The sequence below is a fragment of the Athene cunicularia genome (assembly GCF_003259725.1).
Source record: "Athene cunicularia isolate RWA chromosome 2 unlocalized genomic scaffold, athCun1 chr2_part1, whole genome shotgun sequence".
In the NCBI taxonomy this organism is placed as follows: domain Eukaryota; kingdom Metazoa; phylum Chordata; class Aves; order Strigiformes; family Strigidae; genus Athene; species Athene cunicularia.
Genome location: NW_020799095.1, coordinates 26,100,347 through 26,121,245, shown reverse-complemented (window position 1 = coordinate 26,121,245; position 20,899 = coordinate 26,100,347). Strand labels below are relative to the sequence as shown.

General features: G+C 41.2%; 1 protein-coding gene across 1 annotated transcript in view; it reads left to right on the top strand.

Annotated features, from left to right (window-relative positions):
* DYNC1I1 (dynein cytoplasmic 1 intermediate chain 1) overlaps nucleotides 1–20,899 on the top strand; it is a 179,026-nt gene that overhangs the window by 132,259 nt on the left and 25,868 nt on the right. The window contains exons 11-13 of the mRNA XM_026843204.1: nucleotides 622–735; nucleotides 3,517–3,650; nucleotides 6,251–6,521. Coding sequence (XP_026699005.1) covers nucleotides 622–735; nucleotides 3,517–3,650; nucleotides 6,251–6,521 — 519 coding nt within the window. The remainder of the gene's footprint in view (nucleotides 1–621; nucleotides 736–3,516; nucleotides 3,651–6,250; nucleotides 6,522–20,899) is intronic.

Sequence of the window (20,899 nt, the reverse complement as noted above, 5' to 3'; positions counted from 1 at the left end):
ATACTGAGTGGAATTCAGCCTCCATGGAGTGACTATGCTATGGTAAACCAGGTGTAACACCCTACATTTAGTCACTTCACATTTATAATGACAGATTTTAAAAGGTATATTGGCCAGTTCTGGAGAATGCTAATGGACTTGTTCATGTTTTCCAACTGGAGTACATTTGCAAATATTTAGCATGCAAGCCAAATTCTGGGAAAGTTCAAGTTTTATGCATCTGTTTTCTTGAATAAAGTTTTCATTTTGATTCCATTTGGACAATTTGCCTTTTTCTGATGGTTATTTTCAGTGTCAAAAGCCATCAGCAGAATGATACATGTCCCTGTGGGTGAAATCTCATCCACATAATTCAGTATTTTCACAGCATTACTCAGCTGGGTTGTTTTATTATGAGGAAAATGAAACTTTGAAAACATTTGCACCTCCATAACATACCTCTTAACATTTAAATTAAAAAAACCCCCCAAACTATTCCTATCTGGCAAAAGCTAAGTCCTATATTTTCCAGGCATTATGTGATTACTTAATCGTTCTTTAAAATAACATATGAGGCATTAGAAATTTGTTCATGAAGATGTGAGAATGGTTCTCTGAATTCCCATGTTAATGTGTTTTCAGCATCCTGTGTATTGCGTGAATGTAGTTGGAACACAGAATGCACACAATCTCATTACGGTCTCCACGGATGGCAAAATGTGCTCCTGGAGCCTGGACATGCTCTCAACTCCACAGGTGGGTTTGTTTTCACCTATACAGGCTAAAAAAGCACCTTCAGTAGAGCGGGATACCTGCTTAATGGAACATAACTCCTAAAAGCCAAAACCTCATGTCCTATACAAACGAAAACCAATGGATGCACTTGAAAGAGTACAGCTTGCTTCCAGCAGTCTCTGCTAAGAGCCAAAACCCATTTCCTTTACCACAAATCATGTAATTATTGTAATACATTAATACATAGGTCAGTTTCAAGTGAAAATGAAATAATCCATTTTAAAGCACGGTAATTACAGAAGTCGCCTGTGGTATAAATTGTACTTGCTCTACAGCATTGTTTAACAAATATGGACTAGATTGCACTGCTGTTGAACACACCCTAGGCACTACGGGTTTCCAAGGCACACAGTCAGAAAGCTTACTTTGCTGACTGCCTTCAGTAGCCAAAGGAACAAACAATGCAAATCAAAAGTTTTGGAACTAATTTCCCCCCTCTGGAATGTTTGCTACTATTGTGTTTCCCCCTCGCCCCGCACCACTCCTCTCCTTTGTATCAGAAATGAAAGAGAACCCAGGAAAATTGTCCAAACCACTAGTGATTATAATAATGGAAACTAAACAAAAAATCTGATGCTGAAAAAGGTCTATAGAAAGCATCTTTTAAGTGTTATCTTCTGAGCAGTACATTTTATATTCCAACACATCACTCATTTTTATACATAATATCTTTGGAACAAAAAAAAATTAGTACAATTTTTGCTAAGCGTCATGGGATATTGCTTCAAAATGCTGTGTAGAGACTCATCTTAATGATTCCATTAATCATCCGTTACTCGTGCAATAATGCGCAATTACTATCAAATTATTTGCTTTTCAGTGTTGACACAAGAGGTGCAACTCCTCTATCCTAACCTTAGTTAGGTCCGTGTCAAGTCTAAGCTAGTAATTTGAGTTCCCTTTACAGTTAATGTTACATATTGGGCACTTCTGGAGGACAACTCATGCCATCCCAGTGTGAAATACCATTTCATATACCCACCCTGGGGTACAGAACTGTCAAATCTTAGGATGGAAGGGGCTTCTGGAATTCATCCCATCTACTCCCCTACCCAAAGTGAGGCCAACTTCAAAGTTAGATCATGTTCCTCATTCTCATCTAAGGCAATAGTATGGGTCGTGTAGTTATGTTCTGGGACTATGCAAAACCAGCACTCTTCTGGAATAGAAGTGGAGGCATCTAAAATGGCCCAGACATCTATGGTTAGGCACACGAATCCCTTCCCATTTCTCACTTCTTAGACATTAAGAAGGTAAAACCCACCCTTATATATTCATTTACTGAAATACTAAATTTTGAAGCAAAGATTTGTGAACATCTCAGTTCCAGTACTTCATCACTCAGATGGAATTTCCCTGCTCCAAAACTGGCTTTCAGCAAGGATGGGTACACACCCCACATTACGCTGAAGTTTGGCACATGGCTCATGGTGATCTAAAAAAGAAAGGCACAGGACTTGAGGTCAAGCTACATGCCATAGCTTTAAATTGGGAGGAGTAGAGTGTTGCTGATGTGTGTCTGTCTGAAACTTTCTAAAGACACAGCTCCAGAGCACTTGTGTACAGCCATGGTGTAGGCACTGGGAGGAGAGTCCACCATAGTATCTGGCCATTTCTCCACAGGGACACTAAATGATGATCACACCCCAGAAGATTTTCACAGAAATATACGGTCCACAGGTGCTCGACCAATGCATTTTCCAGGTCTTGTTTTGCCTTTTTAGTAGAACCAAAAGTATATCAAAGAAAAGTATAAACCAAGCAAAAGTATTTCTCTATGGATTTGCATCCCTCTCCTCTCTTAGTTACAGCAAAAATCCTTCTGAGAAAAACACTGCAGTCTTTGGCCCTAGAAGAATAGCAGATTAGGCATTTTAAACATATAAAACATACCCACTTAAATAGCTAAAAATGAAAATTGCTAAATCATTCAGCCCTTTTGTGGATTCTTGTGTTACACCATTTAGGCTGAACAATCAAAAAGTTGTGCAAAATCTGCTCAAAGCTTACATATCTTGCAACGGCCACAAACTGTTCATGCTGGTTGTACTTGCAGTAGAAGAAATGAGCATGCTGATTTACTCTGAAATACAGCTACCAAATGAAAAAAAGAAAATATGCTTGCTGGTCTGTAGCTTAATGCTAGAGTCTAGAAGGAGTGTTTATGGTTACCTCAGAAAATCCCTGAAAAGCAATGCTTACAATGGTGGTAGTGACAGGACCCCAACTTTTAAATTTTGTTCTGAAAGGGACAAATGGCGCAGCCTAATAAATGCCTTAGGTGCACATGATATTACATGTATTACCTGACAAACAATTGATTTCAAAAATGTTTGTAAATAGAAGGGTATTGCATGTTTTATTAGAGCCTGGGGCTGGTAAGTGTAACCATTAAGGTATTATCTTTAGTTTCTGCACCATTAGATTTTAAATCCTCACCTGTCATCTCTGCCTGATTTAAGATGATGTAGCAAAGACCAGTGCTTTCCAGCCACTCTCAAATGTGTGACAGACAGTGGTGGGGATGGCAGGAGCAGTGCATCCTAGTTTGTGACATTGCATCTTCTTGCAACGGTTCTATGTAGAAACCTGAGTCCTGTGTCTGAGTCAAATGACTTTTTCTTCCCCTCCAGCCACCCTCTGTAACATTTAGAAATTAGTTAGAAAAAAAAAACCAAAACCAAAAACAACAGCCAAACAAAAGGATGATTGCAGAATAATAATGAAGACCTGTTTCGGTAGGAGAGCATGGAGCTGGTGTACAATAAGTCCAAACCAGTGGCGGTTACCGGAATGGCTTTCCCAACCGGAGATGTCAATAACTTTGTCGTTGGCAGCGAAGAGGGAACAGTCTACACAGCCTGTCGTCATGGAAGGTGATGTTCAGCATTTTGTACTTAACTGACATTGTGTGCCAGTATTGGCATGCGGTAGCCAAGTGTGCGTGTGGAGAGTGTTTCATGTTTTTTCCCTTGGACCAACAGTGTCTGTACTCTTCTGCTTCACATGATTAGGACAGGAGTCGCCTGTCTTTGAGCATCTGTGCTACAGCCTGTTATACTGGGATAGTTGCCCCAGGTTCCCTATGTGGTTGGTAGGGAGCAACAACTGCTCTTAGGCTTTGATTACCTTTTTCAGACAACTGCCTGAAGAGAGGACTGGGACCTCAGAAATGCCTCTTTCTCACCTATGAGGTGAGAGCAGACAGCTAGCTCTCATGTAGGTATCTATATCTGGGCAGATCGAATCAGGCCCTAGGAGACAGTTTTGTTGCAGAGTCATCAGGCCTAAACCACTCATAAGAGATGTTAATCTGCTTTATTTTTTACCATTCTCAGCTGCATCTTCAGTCTCCACCGGCATATATCAGAGAAGAGCCACCACGGGCACATGCGCATGTGAGAAACAAAGCATGCATGTCCCAATGCATGGCCATCCAGTGCAGATATTCCTGCACAGCACTGCAGGCTCTGTCTGCGAGGCCAGGCTAGAGACGGAGCCCTACTGGGCCCCACTCTCGGTGGGCAGTTTGAACATGCCCACCCTCTCCAGGAGGGTGAGAGGGTTTTGGTGGACAGAAGGGGGCCATGCCACACCTTTTGCCCTCAGTCTGGGCTGCTGCCTGGTTTATTTGCTAACATGTACAGAGCCGCAGTGTGCCACGGGGGTACAGGAACTCTAACTGACCTGCTCTTAGGGGGCTGGTACCCTGTGCTCTCTCATACACGGTGGTCATATCCCTTCCTTGCCTAACCCAGGCTGTAGTTTAATACTGCAGGTTTCTTATTTTGCAGAATGCTGGGGTGCCCTGTTAGCTTGTGGTAGTACTTCATCCTCTGGGATGCTTGAAAGGCTTTTGTAAAGAACAAACCTTTTTCACTTCTAGATTTAAAGCTCACCCCCACACTCAATAGTTTGCAATATTCTCTGAATTCATGTTTTATCATATTCTGTGTTTCTGTTGACCAAATAGATAGACATCGATACATGGTTTAATATTGTAAGGCTTCTATTACACATTTCTAATGTTGTATAAATGCTGGTTTACATATATTTTGTTCGATATAATTTTTATTTTAAAATATTTTTATTTTAGCCTGACTGCTGACAGTATTGCAAAATTGTATCTATTTAGGCATTATACTGATAGGCTGTGTTGGCAGCTGATTGGTTGGATTAGTCTTAGGCTGCTAGGATAAATGAAGCATGTCCCAGGGCATTTCTCACATCTTTCAGACATGCCTGGGTTGCTCCTCACAAGAGGAGGAAGGTGCCTATGTTTTTAGCAAACCTTATGCTTGCTGACCATTGACAAATGCGTTCCCTTTCTACTCCTTCCTGTCTTTCCTTGAGCTTTTTGCTATCATTCCCATTTCCAGAGGCTCCTGTGTCCTTCAGCCCAGCACAGAGTGGAGAGCCATATGTTATTCTAGAAAAAGGAGTGTCAAAAGCTCAACAGATACACAAGGTGTTCTCACTGTTCCAGAACTCCCCTTATCCTGCCAACTACATGGCAGACAAATGGGGATAAAATAATAGACGTGTTTTGCACCCAGCACTGCAGAACACAGCACATGCTTCAGCACATGCTTTGAGGTCTAGCAGGGGAGCCTAAGTGAGGCCACACTGTGATATGAGGGACCAATTTCCTCCAGTTAAGCTCCTTATCCCTGGGTACACTCTATTCACACTGGCACAGGGCTGGCAGCCTTGTCAGAGCTGTGGCTATTTTAAATGTATTTTCTTCCATTGGCAATTTTTCTGTAATGTAGCTAAAAGGGTAATTTCACGATTCTCCTTTCTGTATACACTGCGAGACAGCACTGACAACTGGTCTGGCGTCATCTGCTTCCAGGAAGAAGAAAACTGCGCACATTCTCTCTTACAGAGTTGTATTTTTCCTTTCTAACAGCTATTCTAGCCTCAGGCCAATGAAATGCACATCTCCCCTAGTTCAACATAATGACTCTATGATACTTAATCACAAGAATGGTTCCTTCACTATTTGTGAAAAAGATTTACTTCCTAGTGACTTGATTGACTGCTGTGGAAAGTTATTTTAGATATTTAAGAAAAACAGAATTGCTCATGATAAGTCATTAACGTATTTGCATTTTTATTTTAATGGTTATTCCTTGTGATAATGGCTTACTCAGAGGCATAAGATATAGTATAATTATAATTTAGAATTATTTTGTAATTATACATAAATGTTATTTCAAGCTACAGTAGTAGACAGTGTATGTAAAAGTGAGTAATACAAGGCTTCAGCAGTAAGAGAGTCTCCCATTGCTGTATTCTGAGAATTAATTGTGTCCACAGGAGTAAACCTCTGCAGGCAAAGGCCTTACTGAAAGAGATTTACAGATTAAACAGCACTTTAAAAGGAAACAGGAATCCAAGAGTAAAGAAAAAATATGTTAAATCACCAGATGTTAAATCACTCTCTGAATGCAAATGTGTCTTCTTCCTGCAGTAAAGCTGGCATTGGTGAAATTTTTGAGGGCCACCAAGGACCTGTCACAGGAATTAACTGTCACATGGCGGTGGGCCCAATTGACTTTTCCCATCTCTTTGTCACATCATCGTTTGACTGGACAGTCAAGTTGTGGACGACAAAGGTGAGAAATCCAAGCTGGGATGGGATGGATAATGCTACTTGTGAAAATGTTGTTGTCAGAAATATTTCAATATTGTCTGTATCAAGTCCTAATAATCGTTTAACTGAAAGGCTGTACTTAGAACATGTGTAGTGATAAAATTATAAGAAAAATATGTACCTGTGTCAGCCATATTCACCCTGGAGCTTACCCTGCTCTTTAAAAGTAGTTTCAGCTGGCCTGTACTTCAGTATTAACCCTAGTCCTGGGCAATTTCTCTAGGCAAGGAGATTAGGACATCTTGTACTGCAAGTCATCAAACAATTCATCTAGAACTCCCTGTGCAGACTAAATTGCAAGGCTAATACAATGTACCATGGTGGTGCAGCAGCAGGAACACTTTCTTCTGATGAAGCAACAGGGGAAGCACATGTACCACTTAATGCCATCAATATCACTTGTGAAATTCACTGCTGTAGGAGGCTGTGGTAGCCAAAAAGTATAAATTGTCCCAATGACATTAGAAACTGATGGCTGAGCAGAGAGGAAATACATGCTGGAACGTAATACATTCATGGCCACCATGAATCTGTTGCTGACTTCTCCATGGACATGTCCCTGTGACCTCTTGCAGGGAGAGCACTATGAACAGCAGAAATGAATAGTCCTGGGAAGCTTTGAAACCCCAGCACCCCATAGAACTGTATGAATGCAGGGTAATGACAGCACAAGTGAACACTGTGGGACAGACTAAACAGACCAACCCGTTCCATTGTACAGGCTGAGTAAAACAGGAGAATGAGAGGTGAAATCCTAATTATCTAAGCCATCTAAACAGTTATTTTTGTCATAGAGAACTGCCTTCCAAATGCCAGGCTTTTGTCTTAACTCTGGTTTTATGCCTGTGTTTGGTTCACATCTTGAGCTGCGCCCGGCAGTTCCAGTACTGGAAGCTGACCCCAGTCAGGAAGTATCTCAGCATGTGTTCTTCCAAGGCTTGGAGATGCTAGGGCAGATGCACAGCAAATGTAAATACAAAAGTGATCAGAAGGGCTCATGTGACAGCCTGGTGCTAGAAACAGAAGCACTGTTACCTAGATAGTAACTTGAATCAGTTTCCATAGTAGCTTCACAATGCATTTGTTAATGGCCTGATCCAATGTGCCTGCTAATTAACATGTATCTTTTCCTGATCAGCAATGACCACAGATGACAGTTTTGTCTTGAGTGTTACATATTAGGAAACGCATTGTAAGAAAGGAGCATGACTTACCTAATTCACATGTAACCATATATATGAGTGGACCCAGCCTTAACCAATGCAGAAGTGGTCCAGGGGAGTGGTCATGGGCAGGCTGGAATGGGTCTGGGATAGGCCCTAGGCGGTAAATGTTAGAAAGGGCTGCAGGAGAACCAAGTGATGGAGAGCTTAGGTGTTAGCTGTTTGGGGCTGGCTAGGCTGTTTGGTGTCTGAGGTAAAGGAGTCCTGGAGAGTGGTAACTGATGGCTAGGGAGTATTGGAGGTTTGAAGTTGAAGGTGAGTAAGAGGAAGAAAATTCGTGGAGACTGGGGAGCAGATGAAAGACAGGTACTGAATTCCAAACATACATGTCCAGAAAAAAATCTGTGATGAGTATCTGGCCCCCAGCTTGAGGTTGAATATGGCAATAACGGTCTCATCCATCTGCATGTTAAGGGATAATAAGGCCTGTTGTTTATTTTAAACTCCTGGGATTTTAGAAGTTAGCAGTAACACTAACACAGCATATTTTGGGAACAAAGACACTGCAGTTAGCAATACACAGTTATCCTTGTGGAAGAACTCAGTGCCAAAATGGTTAGGTCAGATTCTGTTCAATACAGTCAATTTTCAAAGAACCAAACCATTTAAATTTCTAATATCTATCAAGCTGCGGCTCCTCTGGCAGGAGCAGCTTCCTGTGAAAGCTGTTTGACCTAGCTGATGTGAGCTGTGACGTGCACGTGACACACCACAGCACCACTCAGAGCTGGAAGCCACATTGCTGTATTGGATTGCTTGCTTTCTTCTGAGCAGGTTTGAGCAGCAGCAGCCCCAGGCTGCTGCACTGCCAACCACTGCCCTGTGAAGACATCCTCTGAGACACTAGACAAGTTCTTGAACTGTGATGAATGTTTTCTTTCTCTTCCAATTTGACTCTGGCAGAAGTTTCTTTCCATACTGTCTGGATAATTCTCTTTGCTGGAACTATTACATATTTAGGGCTCTTTGTTCAGTTCCCATAGTCAGGGTCCAGTCAATCAGTGGTCTTTGAATAAACCCAGCAGCATGTTTGATTCTCTGAAAAAAAATAGTGGATTGATATGAAGCATTGAGTGCTACAGCTGGTTTATGAGAGTTTACTCAGAATTGGTTTATTCCTTTGGTTTCTTACTTGTAAATTTAATCTCTCTATCAGCATCCAATGCCGTATTGCTTTCCTGCTTCTGCCTGTGTTGTCTACTTAATCCTGTGCACATTATCCTCTTTGGTCACGAAATTCGATTCCTTTCTGTTTCACAGGTTCAGAGTCAATGTCCAATTGTAAAGTGAACCATAAAAGCTCTGTGTTTATGTTGTCTATTGATGTTTTGTAGCACCCTGGGGTGCCTACAAGAAAGGCACTTTCATAGCAGGCATTTGGCTGATGGATTGAAAGCACTGTCTCCCTTAAAAACTGTGGCTTGACATTGTATAATCTGGTTTTGTGGTTAACACATTTTCTACCCAAAAGCAGTTCAACCAGGTGACTGAGAATAAGGTTTTCACTAACGGAAGAATGAAAGTTTTGTAGATAACACTAATACGAGGTTCACATTATCACCCATCACATTAGCCAATAATTAGATCCCTGGTGAACGATAAGTAACCAGAAGCAACAGGAAAAGAAAAGGAATTTGCAAAGATAGTAACTTGATATCCAGAGCATTACCTGGTTCCTGATGAAGTCAATAGGGCTTTCAACTTGGATTTATGTTATACCATGTGAGCAAATCTTGGATGCAGAGCTGTCAAAGGGAAGTCCTGATGTGAAGTGTCTGCGGAGCTCTGCCCTTAATTAGGTATTGTCTGTATGATGCTTTGAAGAGGTAGAGTGCTAAGTGGAAATGCTAAGTGTTGTTAATTAATTAAGCACTAATTCTCATGAACTAATAGCATGAGGTTAAATAATGAAATGTAAGTATTATTATTATTACAGCAATTGCTGTTTGGAGTGCGAATTGTCAGATATTGTGTCAAGGGACAGGAGCTAGCTTGGAATTGTTAAAGCATAGCAAAACATAACCTAGCTTCAGCTAAAGCCTAGAAGATGGCTTGTTTGCTGCTGAGTTAATAAAGGTCTGCATACAGATATGGATTTTGTTTTGTTTTCATCCTTGGGATGTCTCCTTTATTTCTTATCCTTCCATTGAGGAGAGGTGCTAATGACTGTTTTCCTCCTCTTGCATCTATACCTAAGTCATGCTCAGATGGGCAGTTGACTTGAAGAAAGATTGGAATAACTGTAACAGCATTGCTGTATCCCCATCCATGCTTATCTCTCTCTTTGCCTAATGTTTAAGTAATGGTGGTCTGAGTGCCATAATCAGAAGGAGGGACAAAGGTGAGCAGACTGGTAATAGGACCACAACATAACCATTAGCAAGGACTAATTGAGCGAGAGGACACAAGTGTCTTCAGCGATAGACTACCTACTTTTGTGTCCGTGCTCAGTTTTGTCTTAGCAGCATGTGCATCAATGGTAGCTCCTCCCTAGTCCCTCTCCTTTGTCTTCTGGTTTTTATGCTCTTCACATGCTGCTCTTTTGGTGTCCTGTGTTGTTCTAGTCCGCAGCCTGCTGTGCTTTTTGAGACACCACATTTTAAACAGGAAAAATTCATTCTATACTATGTTCCTTCACATACATTTCTGTACATTTATGTCTTATGCCTATCTGTTTGCTGATTATTTTGGTGTGTCCCAGTCATCCTGACTCTTGGAGGAAATTATTTTACCTTGCACTTTCATACCTTCCTATCAGCATATAACTTTCAACTCCACTGGTTTTAATTTGGTCTAGATGTTGAACACTGTCTCCTCAGAGGTCAGGCTGAAGCTTGTCACTAGAACAATGAAAACAAGCATGTGGTGGTGCTGCTGCTGAAGATAGGTACCTCTACACCCCTAGTCCCCTTCCCCAAAAGCCTGGCTGGTAGGATCTGATAGCATCAACTTGATAGACCAAACTTACTGTGATGGACAATGGTGTAGCAGAATGAATCCAGAGCATCGCATGGTTGTGTGGATTAGTCACCACGAAAACAGTGCACTCACAAATGGGCAGTTATTACTTTACTAAGATAACAGGGTCAGGTAGTCACCTTTTTTAAGATTAAGAACTTTCTATTTTTACATTACAAATACTGTGTATCAAGAGATCTGTTTACTGGTTCAGATTTTTTTTCTAGTATAATTTCAATCACATCAAGTAGGTGAGTGAGAGCCTCTTGTGTTACAGGTAACATTGCCTGAAGATCCAAATAGAAATGTAGTCATGATAAAAGGACAATAAACCTAGTGAACCATTACAACAACTTGGTGAATTTTCCCACATTAAAATTATTTTAACTGTAATTGGAAATGCTGGAGTCAATGACTCGATTTAGTGAAGTCCTGTGGCAGATGATTTGTGTGGATCACAGATTAGAGATATTGATGTTGGTGGTTAATGTCATGGAGCATTCCCCTCATTTATGGAAGATGTTTCTGTTGCAGTGAATATGCAGTTATTTATGAAGAGTGTAGGAGCTCCACGAGAGTATCCTCTAAGCCAGTGACTTGGGCACCAAGCCATGCTGCAAAGGTGTCTTTCCTAAGGGGGAGGCAGTGCTGCGGTGATCTTGTCATTTTGCTCTGAGCTGTATCTTGTGCCTATGAACAGCTCTGGTTTTACTGAAAGTAGGGTCATCTCAGAGTAAAGCTTTGATTTTAATGTGCTGATGCTGCCTGATGAAAGTCAGTTTTGTCCACTTGAGGCCAGCCCTACTTCTCCAGTTTGTAACAAGATCAGACAGGTCTCTGAGAAGTGGACTGGTGAAATGCAGAGGTTACTCATGTACCTTAGCTTGCATACACCTAAGTGAAAATGAGAGCTGGACTTTGTGAAATTTAGAAAAGTGTCACTACTTTCAGTCTTGAACCTGTTAATTCTTAAAGTTATTTTCTAAGCTTTCTTAAATCCCTTTGGGCCATATTCAGTCTTTTCACATTATCACATGAGGCTCCTGGATCCTTTGTTATTTAGGGCTTCCATACTTTGGTTTATGCAGCCACTGGAAAGAATGGCAGTGCATACATTAGACATCTTCACACCACTGACTATACAGGAGGCCAAGTCTGGAAGATAATCATTTGTTGTAGCTTTTGACAGCCTCAGGCCGTATCTAAACTGGCAGATGTGGCAGCACTTCTGAGCTGGTGGATCTGTCTTCTTATTCTAGTTTCTCCCAAACCACTACCAAGAAGGAATCAGCCTCTTCATCCGACACCACACACACACACACAGCTATACCTTGATTCTGCAGCCAGAAAAGCAGAAGAAAGCCAGTGTATGCTCTGACCAGATGCTAAATCAACCTATAGGGGCGTCAGGCCCTCTGGCTTTCTGCACCTACCACATCACTGAACCTGGACATAATCTAAATCTGTCTCTAGTGCCATGGTGGGTGATCTCAAAAGGGCCCAGAAAGTTTAGGGAGGCATAAGAAATAACATCAAGAAGAAAAAGAGGAAAAGAAACAAATGTACTGTGAGGGAGACCAGAACTTTATAGTCCATTTTAGGAGTAGGTAGACTGAATACAGACAGTTTTCCCTGCTTTCTTCTCTCTGTGGAATCCTTTACTATTCCTCCTTCCCATTGGTTTTGGTGGGGCTCAACTGTCTATCTGAGGGGATGACTTCATTCCTCTTATTTTGGATACCTGGCTAGAGTGATCCCCCTCACTGCTGCATCACAACACAGAGCTCCTTCTTAACTCTGCTCATAAGGCAATCAGCTTCCTTTGACAACACTGCATTTCCAGTCCAGGCTTTTCTCTTTGATAAAAGCAATTAAAATTATTAATCTGATTAATCACTGTCCAAATGCTAATTTTATCTGATTATAGAGAAAGACAAAGGGTGATGAAATAGCATGCTGGATTTCATGGCAATGGTCTCTCTGTGGTGTGAGTTCAGAATTTTGAGTTTTGTCCAAAAACAAGGCAATGAATGAATTTGCTTCAGAGCTCACTTTCTGTCAAAAGGCCAAGCTGACTTGGGGAAGAGGGTGGAGTTGCCTGTTCAGACAGGATTTTTTTAGGTTTTGCCTTTTACCTCTGGAGCCAGAGGTCTGGCTCTCATCCAGCTGTACAAAAAAGAAGATTATGGTATTTTCTAGGTAATTTTAAAGAGCAAAACCAAAGTGAAGTCAGGTGGCTTGAGATCAGCCCCAAGTTCTTCACATGAAATGTTTCTCATGATTTTGGTTTTTGGTGTAGCCATATTTGAAAAGTGATAGGAAAATATTCTTCAGCTGGCCAACATACTTCATTTACTCACATGAACCATGCTGCTTCTTTGTGAAATGTTTTGTAAAGAATGGCGCACACACACACACACACAAATAAAACACTTAGCTCAAATACTGAGGCTGTTCTGAAAAAGTCAGTGGGCTAAACTGTATTTCAGAAAACCCTAACATAAATCCAGCTGCAGCAGTGAAAGCTTTATTTGCACATGGAAAGCAGAATTGGATTTCAGGAGCTCATATAATCTGTACAAAACAAAGTAGTCATTCCTTTTTCCCCTGAAATCAAAATGCAAACCTCCCACTGACTGTTCTGTTGTAGAATTACACTGGAGGATCAGGTTCGCATGTAATAGTGAAACATAAAGGAAAATTATCAATATATAAAGAGCAGGACTTCTTCCCTAATGAAAATTATCTCCCACCTGCTTTATGCAGTACTTTCTCTATGAGAGACTTTTGTTATCAGGGGAAAAAAAAAAAAAAAAAAAAAAAAAAAAAAAGAGGAACTGTATTCAAAATCTTACAAGATGGAGTTCTCTTCAATAATAATTAGCCTCAAAATCATTGCTTGATGACCCATTAAAGCTCTGCGGGCATCCTGGTGGCAGCAGCTACAAATATGAATCTTGACTGTTCAGCAGACGGTGCTGTAACATCAGGCTGCGTCAGCCGTCCTGCAATATCCCCTGTGCTCCTGCCTGTGCTTCCTGGCAGCTGGAACTGCAGCAGCAGAGTCACTTGAAAGTCCAGTAATTCACCGAGTCCACAGGCACTGCCAGGCTGGGTACCCTATGATGAAGCAACATTTTCCATTAAAAACTGAATTTTCCAGGGCCTCATACTGAATGTTCCCATCAGAATCACGGGGGTGGGTAACAACCCCCTGAAACCACAGCTACATTATCCCACTCCCCTCCTCACCTCACAATTTGAGCTAAACTATGTCTCTTTAACAACTTGAAGCCCGAAGCAGGGCAACCAGTCCTATTGACTCCAACGAGGGTGGGCTCAGGACCCAAGTGCATGCCACTGTCTCTCCTGCATGACGGGAGAGCACTGGCACAGTGGTCCAGCTTCTCCCACAGCATCCTACTCGCTCTGCAGCTCTGTTTCCTGATCCCACCTATGTGGGATACAAACAGGGAGTGACAACTGGAGGTAGAAGACCAAAACCACCCTTCTTCAGTGTTTCATTCTATGTTCTTTGTTTCCTCTGACCAGGATTCGGTGATTCTTCCAGCAATCTAGGAAAACGTTGCTCATATTTCCCAGCAAGTCCCCCAAGTGCTCCTCTGAAAAAAAAAATGAGGAATATAGTAATATAAAGGCAGGAATATGAGCTACAGAAACTGTGAATCGGTTTGCTAGGCAGGGAGAATAAGACCTTCTATAGTGTTTTGAGCTTTTTAAAAGAAGAAATTGAGCCATCTTTAGAAGCAGGAAGAAATTCCAAAAGAAAAGTATAGTATTTCTAAAGAAATGTGACTGAAATGCATAGTTAGTAGCATAGGAAGAAGTGTTGGCTTGCTTAAAGCATGTTTTAAATAAAAGGTGGAAAACTTGATTAACATTTAGTGATGAAGTCAGCAGTCTGAGGAAATACAGAACAAATGGCCAGTACCTGTACAGGCTTCTCCACTGTTGCTATCCACACTGCATCCAGCTTGATCTGGGTGAGTGGAGCAGAAGGTGTTAAACTTCAAGCAGCAGAAACCTGTAGGTACAACTCTTACAAGTGTGGAGTAAGAGGGGCTCTAGACTGGGGATGAAACTGGATGATCTAAAACACAGAAACAAGCACGCACCAGACTGGCCAGTAGGAACTGGGGAGAAAAGTGACCTGGGGAACACTGCCTGGTGCCTCACTATAACCCAGTGTACAGATCAGCTTCTTCATAAAATCTTTCTTAAGCCTGTTTTGTAGAGTTTTAAGGCCTTAGATACCTTCTTAATATTTGTAAAGTTCACCTGTTGCAAGCAGATATCTTTAATTCATTTAAAATTACATTAGACATCAAGTAATAGAAATTTATATGAAACTCACTGAAAATCGTTCCTTGGGTAATATGCAGTGATGAAGAGGAATTACATGCTTTCTGCTTTTTTTCTTCAGAAAATAAAAAGGTGGTTTTCCATTGAGTAAGTGGAAAGGCAGAGTAGAAGAGAACAACTGAAGTCGAGCAGCACAGCCTGAATGTGTTGTACCTCTGCAGAGGACTTAAAACAGTTAAGGAGGATTAACCAAATAAGCAGTTTAGCTGTCAGTACAGCTTCCAGGCTATCTCCACAGACCCTGAAAGCTCTGCTCTTTGACTTTCTGATGATCCTAAAAGCCAGGTGATGTCTGACTTCCCAAGTTACTTTTTTTTCCTCCATGCCACAGTATTAGACATTAATATCAGTTCTCATTGAAACCGCCTGTGCCAATCATCAAACCTTTTTTCCTTTGCTTCCTTCTTGTGTGCTCACCCATGACACTTTGCCTTTGAAGGAAACCACAAAAACGAAATCCTCATGTTATCTCCAGACTTGGCCTGCTCTCATAGCCCCTTTCCTTTTGGTCTCACCCTTGTCCCCTCCTCTATCTATAATAATTCCCACATGTTTATGCAAAAATATTGGACTTTCTTTTATTATTGGCAATTAAGAGAGGCAACAGTTTCAGCATCTCTGCAACAACAATCATTTCTAAAAGTGAACAGTTTTCTGCCTTGACTATCTGCAATTTTCAGGATGTCAAAAACCAATCAGTGTAGTAATACAGCACTTAAATAAAACAAGGCTGTGAAGAGTGTAGGGATCATTTCCACACTCATTTCTTTCCCCCTGTTGCTACTGAATCTAAAAATGAAGTCTGTTCCCTTGCCCAGAAATGCAGTTTAGACTTTATTCAGTGACCTAATAATCATCTGACCGTGAGATGACATAACATGTACATAGGTCATAGCCCAGTGAAATGTCCATTTTGCCCCAGAGGCTCATCTGTGATTCAGCACAGAGTCTGACAGCCAAGAAGGAATTTAAAGACAGGTACAGGAGCTATTACTCATGTAACTCAATTTAGGGTACCTCAGTTAGCCAGTGAAATTGAGTGGCTAAAGCGGAAGAGCATAAATATCCCCCTTATACTTTCCCATTGCCATCCTTGAAGGTCTGTCTAGTCCTGGAGAAGGTGGAGCAGACTGCAAGTGGTGAGCTGTATAGTGTCAGGATCTGTGGGATAATGATACCCTTTGGGAAGAATGCACACAGACTTGCTGAGCCATCAGGGATGTACTTGTAACTAGTGCCTCTGATTTATGGCATCTTGTAACAGTTCCTGGGATTGCTGTAGCTTTTAAAAACTAGCATAATCTGAACTAAGTCAAGTCCTACAAGTATAGTATTAAACTAGGAACTACTTTAATCCTAAATTATCAGAAAACAGATTTGGGAGAAACATGGTAGTCCAGAACTGGCAAAATTCCCATGGAGATCAATCAGTCTGTGTAAAAACCAGGGCCCTTTTGACTTCATACAAACAGAGAACATAAAGGCTTACAAGAGTAGTAGAACCTTATACACAGCAAAGGACTTACTCCTTGCCACAAGAGGTATGCACAAGTAATCGCAAACAGCTGGTGTCCCAGGAAGGAGACCGTTGAAGGAGGAAAGGTCAAGACCAGAGTATAGCTGATTTGAGGAGTATTTGACTCAAAATTCCCAGCAGCTTTTAGCTTCTGCTTATACTGTCTGCATCTTCGGGGTTGGCCTGACTAATTGGCAGGTTCAGAAAGAAAAAGATGAGCATGGATTCAGTAAAGTACTAAGATGTCTCTCTCAGGGTGGAGAAGACTAGGCCTAGCAGCTAGGATCTATAAAACAGTGAAAGACCTCAGATCCTAACCTGAGTGGAAGTCCCACAAGCTATTCCCTGTCCCAGTTTCTTTTGCATCCCTCTGGTCAGTGTGACACCATAACTTAAATTAAGACAGCAGAGTTTTGCTTCCCTATATGTTATCTATGCCAGAAGAGATTTCTTCCTTTGACCAATTTTGTAGTTTTTTTGGTTTTTTAATGAATAAAGGCTATTTATATAATATTTGGTCCCACAGGGGACAAATTCATAGAATCATAGAATAATTTGGGTTGGAAGGGACCTTAAAGATCATCTAGTTCCAACCCCCTATTCCCTGCTTTGTTCAAGGGCCAGACACAAGAGCAGCCACTGTGCTCAGGACTCCTCTGGCTCTGCTCTTTCCAAGTGCCCCAGAGCCAGAGCTTGAGCCTAAACAAACACATCAGCTTGTTTGGAAAGTTTCTATGCCAAGGACTAATGAATCTGTCATATTTGCTGCACACCTAGAAAAATCAAATTAGCTCGAGTCAACTTGTAATACCACACAACACTCGTGGCTGTTGTTAATACAGTGTGAGTACGGGTTTGGCTTATTGTCTTTAGAATGGAAGACAATGGAGTGGAAAGAATGAAGGGGAGACAACGGAGTATGTGGTGTCACCATACATGTGTACCGCTAAAGGTACAGTCTAGGGAAGTACCTTTAGGTGGAGCTGACACCCGCAGAAATTGTGCTCCTTTCATTGAAACAGGCAAAGCCAATAGCTTTTTCCATGGCTCTTCAGAAGTCAGATGCTAGTTAAAACCTGTGGATATGTATACATTCCTTTATATGGATAATTAGCTACTTTATGTGTGGCGCCTCCTGGATTAAAGAAAATTCTTCTATGCAAATAAGAAGTGGAATAGACTGGTCAAATTTATATGTGGAAATAAAATGCCTCTTTTATATAAATACATAGTATTTATTTAGGTGAGTTTCTTACTTCGTAGACAAGTGCTAATTCCTAGACAGCTCCCATATATTTAAAATGTTCAATCTCCATTGTTCTTTTAAACAATGTCTGCATACAAACACTGAGAATGAACAATAGATTTTGACAACATGCTTAAATAAATGAAACAAAACCACGTGTCTTAGAATTGGCTTTTTCCACTGAATGCTGAAATCCTGTCCTATTGAAATCAATGGCAAAACTACATCAATTCAGTAGGGCCACATTTTCACCCCAAACTCTCTTTTTCAGTAATAAGTAGATTTGGCTGAAGCAGTTTGGCTGAAGATTCTGCTCTAAACTATTTCTTCTGTTCTACTGAATAACAGAGTGGGTTGATATTTAAGAATGAAAGCTCATCAAGTTTAAATTTCAGTTGTTTTATAATAATAGCCATATGTTAGTTATAGATTGTGTAAGTCTGAAGTTTTGGTAATTTAAAACTGCTTTAAAGTGACCTTTACATGGTTCCACATTTCAGCATTTTCTAAAAGTGTTTGCTATCGGTCCTTACTCATAAATCCTTACATTAAAAGAATCTGCAGGCCCGGGCCCTTAGTTAACAGGCTTACAGTAAGGAAGTCCTGCAAACATTTATATACATGCTTAACCTTACAAATCGAGTCTTCACAATGAAATCAGCATAACTGCTCTCAGCGGGCAACATCAGACCAGGATAAAATGTCAGCTTCTAAAAAAGGTCACTTGCTTACTATTGAAGACGGGATGCTGGGCAAGAGGGACCTCCAGCCTGACCTGATGCAGTTGTTACGTTCTCCTCTAGTCAAACAGAGATCAAGACAACAAGACATACTATGGAAAATAATTTTCTTTTTCACTGGAGGCTTGTCAAGCTGGAAGGGCAGAGATACTGGGGCACTAAGAAGGTTGTAGCTCAGCTCCACTATCATTGCCTGGCATAAAATTCTCCCTGTTTTCCCAGCCGCACTGCAGTTGATCTTGCCTCTTGGTTGGGCTACTCACGTGGCTCCAATTTCTTATTTCCTTACAGCGCTCCACTCCCTATTCATCTCCATTAATTTGTGTGTCATACCTTGCATGTCCGAGATCTTTCTCAAAAGCCATATTAATCCTGTTGTTAAGATTCTCCCTCTTTCCATCTGACTGACTATTTCCAGTGTTATGGTAAAGGCAAAACACACTGCATATCTGCTATGTTTTTCACCTCAAATACCCACACTCTGAAAGTGGTTTTATTTTGCTAACAGGGAAACTGAGGCACATCATCAACTAAAGCTATTAGCCAGCATGTGAACAGCAAGGTACAGACTAGAACCAAATCTCCTGACCTTTCCTTCTAATGCTTTGGTCTTTAGGCATGAATTGGAAAATAAACTGGCAGAGCTAAAAAGAGCATTAAAAAAGCATCACACTCAAAATAAGATCAAAACAAGTTTTGATATGTTAACAAAAAGGAAATGCTGACTGAAGTCTGCACGGAATTGATTGATATCTTAAGAGTCCTTTTCTGTGGAATTTTGTTAATTCTCCCATGACATTAAATGTTAAAGTGCTATATGTGCAGTACATTACCCATTAATAAGGAAAATACCAGCCACCTAGCAGTTGAACAGATTTCCTTTCCCTTCGGGTACACTATTGTGTTCAATGCCCATTTTTCCAGTATTTAGATGGTGGATGTGTTTGAACCTACATTAGATGTTTTCAGTTAAAATACACAATACAGCAGATGTATGGCCCACTCTAGATACTATTTCCCAGCTCACAACTGTAAGGATTCACTTTGAAATTTCCCGTGAAATACCTCTGCCTCTTCAGGAGCTTAGTCTTTATTTGGCCCTCAGCCTGAAAATGCTTTAGCACATGCATGTAAGTAATTCCATTAACACATGTAAGTAACTCCACTGGTACTGATGATACACTAAGCAGATACATATGCGTTTGGAGAACAAGACCTTGTTTAGGTAAGAAAATATTCTTGTAATTATTTTCCTTTTCTTTTACAAAACTCCAGCTTTGGAAAAGGAATAAAAACGTTGTATGAATTTGAGGTAATATGCTCAAGCTTTAGTTTCATGCTGTTGTCGCACAAAAAAAACGTTTGCTATTCTTAGGAAATGCACAAAAAAACATTAGGCCGGTTATGAAAATTTAGGACCTGATCCTGAAAATATTCAAAGTGTCTTTCAATAAGTCTAGTAGAGGAAAAACTAGCCTATAGAATGAATCCTTCTATATTTTCAGTATTTTTTTCAAAAGACAGAGTCACGTAAGTAATGAATACTTTTTGTAACACCTGTGATGAACGGCAGTATTTCAGTCATTTACGATAGGGTACGGCAATGACAACACGCCGTGTGAATGCTCACAGATACGGCGGAACAGAGCGAGGCATGCGCGCGCGCGCACCCATCCACGTGCCAAACCACAGCACTCGCAGCCCCAACTTCCAGCGAAGCCCCTCGCAGCGCAGGAGGACAAAAACCCAAACTGGCAAGGACCCGGCTGTAAACAGAGATTAAATTGACTGCTTTATTGCTCTAAATTAATAATATACAAAAGAAAAGCTGTGTAATAATTGCAGTTGCTCCACTTGTCGGAAAAATAACGCACAGCTACTTAACGCATTGAGGCGTTCCCGATAGCGTTTCCCTTGTAAAATGAACTGGGGAGCGTTCTAGAGGGACCTGACGGAGATACTCTATAGATACTACTTGGACCTTTACAGAGGCACCCTATGGGAATCCTTATTTCTGTCAGAAGCCTTCGTGCGAGGCGGGCTGGGGGCTCGTCTCCGCCGTGCCCCGCTTGCCAGGGAGGCAGCAGGGCCGCCGCAGGCAGCTGGCGGGGGAGGGAGGCGAGACCCTCGGAGAAGTCCCATTGTTTAGATTTCTGTCACAAACCATGAGAATACGTAATTTCTTTCATCTCTGGAGTTTTCATTATCATTCAAATTTCATTTTCCATTAATTGATCGGGGATTAGCGAAGCCATTATGCAAAAATTAGACAAGCCAGATGCGATGAATAATTCATGACGGACAATTACACTTTGTTCCTGGTGTACTTCCGAACTTCCCTCCGATTTCCCGCCCGCTGGAGATGCCCGCCGTCGCTGCCGGCCGTGCCGTGCCGGGCCC